We start from the raw sequence: 7,658 nt of genomic DNA, 5'->3' as shown, positions 1-7,658 counted from the left end.
GTCTATATAAAGACATGTTTTGTAAGTTTTATTTTTACAAGGAGTGACACAAAAAAAAGATATCGAGAGCAAAAAGCGTTTCTCACTAGAAGCGTTTTCGTTATTTTAGTCTAATCCCGTAATTTCCAAAAAAAAAAAAAGCCTAATCCAATATTTTTTTTTAAAAAATGGCATTTTTGAAAAATTTACCTTTATGATAAGGATCTTTTATAAAAGATAAAAAAATTTCATAACAAACTTAGTCATATCAATTTTTTATTTGGCTAAGATTTTTCCTATTTCATAAATCTTATTTAGCCAATTTTATTTACCGTCATAATTTAGTGATGAATGATTTGATTAGATATAAAAGAACAAGAAATGAAGAAGGGGTGGGCTGGGCTTGCGATGGCATCACATGCTACCTCGCTAAGTTGTCCGCCACATACACATTACCCCCTATCAGCAGTCACTCCGTTAATGCCACACCACACAGTGTATACGCGGTAAAAACTTCCAATGCCATGGGAGGCGAAGGGACTACCTGCCCGAGTTTCTGTTGCGGGCTAAGGCAATACCATCAAACTGGATATTTTCTTTTTTTCTTTTCTCTCTTTTTCTTTGCTTTCCTTTGCTTGCCTTATAAATAAAGAGTTCGTTCCATCACCAACACCACGTTTTCAATCCCCAACCAAATCTTCATCATAATATACACAGTTTTGTATTTATTAAAATTATGGTTGGACAGTCCAGGAAATGGATGATCCTAGTGGCGGTTATTTGGATTCAAGCATTCACGGGTACGAATTTCGATTTCTCCGCTTATTCCTCGGAGATGAAGAAAGTATTGGGCATATCACAGGTGCAGTTGAATTATCTTGCGGTGGCGTCGGATATGGGGAAGGTATTCGGCTGGTCTTCTGGGTTGGCTCTCATGTTTTTCCCTTTGTGGACGGTGCTCTTCATGGCTGCTTTCATGGGCCTTTTTGGTTACGGAATCCAATGGCTCGTCATTTGTAACGTCATCTCTTTGCCTTACATACTGGTATACGCCTGCTCTCACTATAAACTGCTCTTATTCTTTCCATTTTCCACTCCATTTGAATTTAATTATATACTACCACTCCAGAAGAATATATATTGGCCTTTTCCCGCAATTTCAGAAGATTTGATTTCTGGGTTTATCTTTCTCCTTTCTCTCTCTCTCCCTCACTCGTATCTCAATTTCAGATTCATGGTGTTCTTTGTTGTAGTTCCTGGTAGATACAAAGACCACCTATGTTATCTGCTTTCTACCATCTTCAGAAATAAGTAAGCTACTAGCAGCCATCAAAACTAATGACGACGAATACTATTACTATTTTTATATTTTATTTCACTTTCAACTTTGGTTTTTGATGGTTTGATATTACAATACATACAATGCGAACAACCCAAAAGCCCACAAGTAAAATTGTGATTTTTATTTTTGATTCTATTTCCATACCATTCCACCCACCTCTTTCACTTTCTGGGTTTTTCTTAATTAATTAAAAATCTGCCCTCTTATGTAAGGCTGACGTGACTGATCACTGATCTACGGTTAGTATACTATTGTATGCATTGCATTGCGGGCGCAATGCTTGCTTTATTATTATTACTCGTAGTACTTCTGTCTTCTGTTATTTTTGGTTTGAGGGAAAATGTTTTCCTTCAAAGGTTCAAAGTATTTCTATACATATACATGTGGTTGAGAAGGTTTCCGTATGGATTAGCAAGTAATGATATTTTATATATATATATAAATATATGTGATGAATATTGAATACAATAGCTCCCCTTTCCCTCCTCTTCATAATTAATAAACACTTTTAGCACCCCAAGGCCTCCCTTCCATACCTTTCATTCCATCCCCTTCCCTACCTCCATTCCTTTAATTAAATACACTTTCCATTGGCACCACATTAGCCTTTTTTCGTCCCACATCACTTTCACATTGAATGATTTTCTTTCTCGTATCTGAATGTTAGCAATATATCCATTTTTTTCAATATATATGTATTTTTCGTAAGGGGCAGAGGTAAATTGTTGAGAGGTCAAATTCAAGATTAGATTTGAACATAAGTCCTTTATTTTTCCTCAATAATTTGTTTGATTTTTCTAATTATTATTTTTAAACAACCTTTAATAGATATATTACTCTTTGTTATTTGTTTTTATTTTGTTTACTTAAAATTTATCGGTCAACCTGAAAAAAGTAAACTTTTAGGCTGCACTTTAAACAATGTGGCTAATTTTTTACTTTGTTTCTGGAAAATTCATTTTCCTGGTCATGAATCTAGCAATAATTGGTTACATAATGCTCTAGGGTGGAGGACAATTGGTAGTTGGTAATTAATTAATGGCCCTTGCCTTTTAGTCGCAACTGACAATTGTTTTCTCTCTTTTGTTTGTCATTTTTTGGGGTCATTGATGAAATCAAGTCCCACTTATTGTCATTTCCATATAAAACAATATGACGATATCTCCCCTCCACTCCTAAGGCTAAACTTAAAACATCCAAAATACACAACCGCTCCTCTCTGATCTCATTTGCAGGATACCCTGGCCCACGTTTTCGTCATTGAATAAGATCGATTCACTTTTGTTTTCTTTGGAGGAAACTTCCAGGTGTCTACATGTAAATGACTTTTTGCTGCCTACTGGACAACCAAACTCTCCATTGTTAAATGGTGTCTAATTTAAGCCAGCGGAGTTCTATTTTCTGTCGGTTTGTGCTGTTTTTCTCTAGGGTGGGGGGTGTTTGGAACACCTGCTATGCTAGATGAAAGACAAGGGAAACTGCAGTAATTGTTTGAATCTGCAACTGCGCTCCATCCATCCGGCACAATCCAGAACGATCCTAAGGCTTGTGAACTAACTGCATACTCCCAAGACATTATGCCTGGGCCCCCGAAGTTGAATCATTACTCCCCGGTTCTGGTCATTATCCATTGGGAATTCTTCTATGAAACTTCTCAAAAATATTTAGCTGGCATGCTTGCCTCTACAACATCTAAACAATGCATTACCAACCAACCTCATGAACCATAGCTCTTTCTCTTTCATGTTTGATCTTGGTTCAAGCACCGAGAACTAGTAGGAACTAGTAACTTGAACCAAAGGGCATTGTATTGCACCTTCTAGGCATTTGGCAAAACAATGAAAGAAGATCACATCTTTGGTTTACTCGAAATATTTCATACAAGTTTGATGTCAATGATAGCTAGGCTAGCTAAGAGGTACATATATGTATGTACATGTATTTGTATAAATTATTAACTTGATTGTTTTGTTTTTATATATGTGGCAGGTTTTCTTTCTATGCTTGTTAGCAGGATGTAGCATATGCTGGTTCAACACAGTTTGCTTTGTTCTTTGCATAAAAAACTTCCCGGCTAACCGAGCACTTGCTCTATCCCTCACAGTGAGCTACAATGGTGTAAGTGCAGCCTTGTACGCCCTTGCTGGTGATGCCATTAGTGCATCAACCAGTTCGCTATATCTTCTTCTGAATTCCCTTGTTCCCCTTATCGTTTCGATTGCAGCACTAGTTCCTATCCTCCGCCAACCCTCGGTGGATCCTCTTTCCCCCGAGGCAGTCCGCAGCGACTCCATTATGTTTCTACTATTGAACATGCTGGCCGTTTTAACCGGTGTTTATCTCCTCCTTTTCGGTTCAAACACATCGGATACAAGTACATCTCATCTCCTCCTTGGGGGAGCTGTTTTTCTTCTGGTTTTCCCATTATGTGTTCCCGGTGTTGTCTATGCCCGACGTTGGTTCCATCATACCATACATTCTAACTTCCAACTTAGAGGATCGGGCTTCATTCTGGTGGACGACGATGATCTTGAGCTTCATAAACGGCTGGTTAGCCGTGAGACTAGTTACAATAATCTGAATGGATCATCGTTGAGTGATGATGAGGTATGCGAATACAGATCGAGCAGCCAAAAACTGTGCAACAAAGAAGAAGACAGTGCAAGATGTTGTGAGAAAATGATAGAAAAAGATCAACTAGTAATGCTAGGTGAAGAGCACCCAGCTCATGTACTTGTGGGGAGATTGGATTTTTGGCTCTACTACATAGCATATTTCTGCGGGGGAACAATTGGACTTGTATATAGCAACAATCTAGGACAAATTGCACAATCACTGGGACACAGTTCCAATACTACCTTACTTCTCACTCTTTATTCATCCTTCTCCTTCTTTGGCCGCTTGCTTTCAGCTGCACCCGACTACGTTCGCGCGTAAGTAGTAGCAGTAGTAGTTTTACATTAACATTATTATTAACGCGTATATGTATGATGCCCATTGAACTGATTAACGCCTATCTATGCAGGAAATTTTACTTTGCAAGAACTGGTTGGCTAACCATTGCCTTGTTGCCGACCCCTGTTGCATTCTTCTTGCTGGCTGCATTAAGCAATTCAACAGCAGCATTGCGTGTAGGAACTGCATTAATCGGGTTGAGTTCGGGGTTCATATTTGCTGCCGCAGTTTCTGTTACATCAGAGCTGTTTGGACCAAACAGTGTAGGCGTGAATCACAACATTCTGATAACCAATATCCCCATAGGGTCACTGATTTACGGCGTGCTTGCTGCAGTAATTTATGATGGCAACGTGGGGAGAGGCCTGAAATTAATGTTTTCAGATTCAGTAGTATGCATGGGGAGGGACTGCTATTTCTTAACGTTTGTGTGGTGGGGTTGCTTATCCGTTGTGGGCTTAGTTTGTAGTCTGCTATTGTTTATTAGAACCAAGCATGCTTACGACGCTTTTGAACGGAATCGTGCATTGGTAGAGCCACAGAGGAACAGGTCATCAAATAGCATAGCATAGGATAACAGCTAGACCGGATACCAAATGAAATAGCAATAAATATCTCTTGATTTTGGTCCTGGTACAATGTGTAATTTGACAGGTGAATATTGATTTTATGTTATTATATATATAAAATTTTGATTTAATCATATTTTTACAAACCATAATCAGCATTTTATTTGTCCAGCATAAAAATAAATTAATACATTTATATTTAACATCTATTCAATTGTATCAAAATTTAATTTGTATGTTCATAACTTGAATAAAAATCAAAATCTTATGTCCATAAAATAACTACAATTGGATTTGACTTGATTCCTCATATATTACTTTATTCCTACATATCCAAAATTTCCACAATGTAACATCATATCCTCCTTCGAGTAAATATCCTCTTCTGATACATCTCCATGACTTGTACCAACCAATTCTTTATGGAAATTGTTGTACAATTACTGTGTACAATCCATTTTGAACTAAACCAAACACCTCTAATAAAGAACATTCCAACAAATGCTCCATGCTTTCTTCCTCTGCCTGACAAAGAAAACATTATGTATTCAAAGATCTGATCCGCTTTTAGATCACAGTTTTGCATGGTAGAACTTCATTTAGAATCTTCTAGAGAATTACCTTGTTAGCTAATTCAAGTTTCTATAGAAGTTAGACATATTTTCTTCAGGATAGAAAAGATAAGTGTGTTCATATTCATTACCTAAATGTTGGCGAGTTCTTGAAAATGGATAGATTTAATAGAAAACTCACCATCATGAGTGTGTTTCCATCTTATTTTTATAGGTCCATCAAAAATTGTTTTTGTATCCCACCGTATTTGCATATTCATGTGGCTCGGACAACTCCAAGCTTCTCCATTTATTGATGTTATGCCATGTAACATTGTTCTTAATGATTTCTTTCCCTCTCAATATAACCTCCATGCCTGAGAATCTCTTGCTTCTCCTATCCTTAAAGGAAGCATTCAATTGTGCAGTACTTCTTGACCTGGATCTCATTTAGAAGCCTAACTTTGATTATTCGCAATTCTCCGAGCTATTTTGGCTAGCAACACTTTGTTAAAATTTTGCATTCTTCGTATTCCAATGCTTCCTAAGTTTATGCTCAAACATAGATTATCCCAATTTAGGAAATGAATTTTTCCTCTTGTTCTCTTCTTCTCCCCACCAAAATTTTCTTATTAATTGATCTATTGGTTTTTTTGTCTAAGAAAGAGAAAATAGATAGATCAAATATTAGCAATCAAAACTGAATTGGTGTTTTTTTCATTCAAATTCATATGTTTACATACAAAGTTTACACTTAAGTAGGAAAATTTTACCAACTGCAACTTGACAAGTTGTCATGTCTAGGTACATAGGATCACTCATTGGCTGATTTATGTCTAATCAACACCAATTACATTAACCTATCAAATTAAATATAAATAAAATAATCTGACAGCTTTTTTAAACAAGTTGACAACTTGTTAGCTTGTATCAAAAGTTTCAGGACAGTTCGTAGTTAGACTGTTCGCCACTTTGGCTTGTACTTTGGATTGTCTGCCACTTTGGCTTGCACTTTGAACTGCCTGCCACTTTGGCTTGTATTTTGGACTGTCCGCCAAATAGTTCATCATTCTTTTGGTGCTATCTTTTTCGCCAAATGACAGTTCTCCATTCTGGTGTTTAACTTGTTCGCCACATGTGCGAGCTATTGCATGAATGGCCATCTCACAACACTCTTCCTTGGCCTTCATGTAACGAACACCAATTTCATTTCTCAGTTTCTCAAACCTTGCTTTTCCAAGAGGCTTGGTCAGAATGTCCGTCAATTGACTCCCTATGCAGCAATGAACTAGAGTCACGTCTTCGTCCTGTTTGACTTCTCTCACAAAATGGTACTTAATCTTGAAATGTTTTGTCTTCCCATGGAAGACAAGGTTCTTCACAATTGCAATAACGGATTGATTATCGTAGAAAATTTGTGTTGCTTCAACTTGCACAAGATTTAAGTCACTTAAAAGTTTTCTCAACCAAATTGCTTGGTTGACTGCTATTGTCGTAGCTGTATACTTCGCCTCAGCTGTGGGTTGAGCAACAATTGTGTAATAGCCCGACCAACAAATATATTATCAAGTTACTGTTTAGCGTATAGTTATATACACTAAGGGTAGTTAATAAGTAAGTTAATAGAATATTTGTTTTTGGCTATATGTGTGGTGTATTCTTTAGGACTCACCATTTGGAAAACTCTAGGTTTTGGCGGACTCTTCTGTTAAGTTATTTGCTAACACCAGATGTTTGGGCAAACTCATTAGTTCGTAGTTTGATAGGTTTGTCTTCGTAGTTAGTATATGTTGTGATGATGTAATAAGTGATGCCAGAGTTTAATTGAGACCTGGTTAGAACTAAACTAGGATACTGTAGATGATTTGGTACTTAATTAATACCTCTCAAATTTCTAGAGTGATAGTGGGATCCTCTGACTCCCATTAAGTTTTGTTCCTGAGTGTCTATTCTATATAAGGATATCAGGCTAACATGTTTGTATGTTTTACTTCTACTTCTTCTTCCTTGCAATTTTACTAAAGCTTAAAAAATTTTAAGTTAGAGTCAGTAGCGAGGAGTTCCAACTTTTAGCTAACACCATTGTTATCACCAGATTACTGGTAATTTATGGTAAACCTTTAGGTTGTTATCAAGGGAAATTACATGTTTACAGTAATGTATGCATAGGTTTTAGAATTGTTCTTGAGGAAGGAAACTTTCTGATTCTGGGTTGCATGCTACCGAATGGGTTGCATGTTATTGATTCATGCATGCATGTCA

The 7,658-nt window shown here is 36.9% G+C and overlaps 1 protein-coding gene across 2 annotated transcripts; it reads left to right on the top strand.

The window, feature by feature from the left end:
• Positions 1-378: 378 nt before the first annotated feature.
• Positions 379-4,976, top strand: LOC107900709 (protein NUCLEAR FUSION DEFECTIVE 4). 2 transcript variants are annotated; one of them, XM_016826409.2, is made up of 3 exons: positions 379-1,024; positions 3,311-4,254; positions 4,347-4,976. In XM_016826409.2, the coding sequence occupies exons 1-3, from the start codon at positions 716-718 to the stop codon at positions 4,846-4,848; spliced, it is 1,755 nt and encodes a 584-aa protein (XP_016681898.1). In that variant the 5' UTR covers positions 379-715; the 3' UTR covers positions 4,849-4,976. The 2 variants fall into 2 exon arrangements, with proteins under 2 accessions (XP_016681898.1, XP_040954339.1); XM_041098405.1 differs by lacking the exon at positions 379-1,024 and adding an exon at positions 1,322-2,940.
• Positions 4,977-7,658: the final 2,682 nt, after the last annotated feature.

Source organism: Gossypium hirsutum, chromosome D08, assembly GCF_007990345.1.
Source record: "Gossypium hirsutum isolate 1008001.06 chromosome D08, Gossypium_hirsutum_v2.1, whole genome shotgun sequence".
NCBI classification, from domain to species: Eukaryota; Viridiplantae; Streptophyta; class Magnoliopsida; order Malvales; family Malvaceae; genus Gossypium; species Gossypium hirsutum.
Note: the sequence above shows the minus strand (reverse complement) of the source record. Positions and strands in the feature narration are given on the sequence as shown.

Excerpts from the sequence above, each read along its gene's own strand:
- LOC107900709 (XM_016826409.2), top strand. The coding sequence starts at position 716 with ATGGTTGGACAGTCCAGGAAATGGATGATCCTAGTGGCGGTTATTTGG. Across the intron at positions 1,025-3,310 it reads TCTCTTTGCCTTACATACTG|GTTTTCTTTCTATGCTTGTT; the intron begins GTATACGCCTGC and ends TATATGTGGCAG. Across the intron at positions 4,255-4,346 it reads GCACCCGACTACGTTCGCGC|GAAATTTTACTTTGCAAGAA; the intron begins GTAAGTAGTAGC and ends CTATCTATGCAG.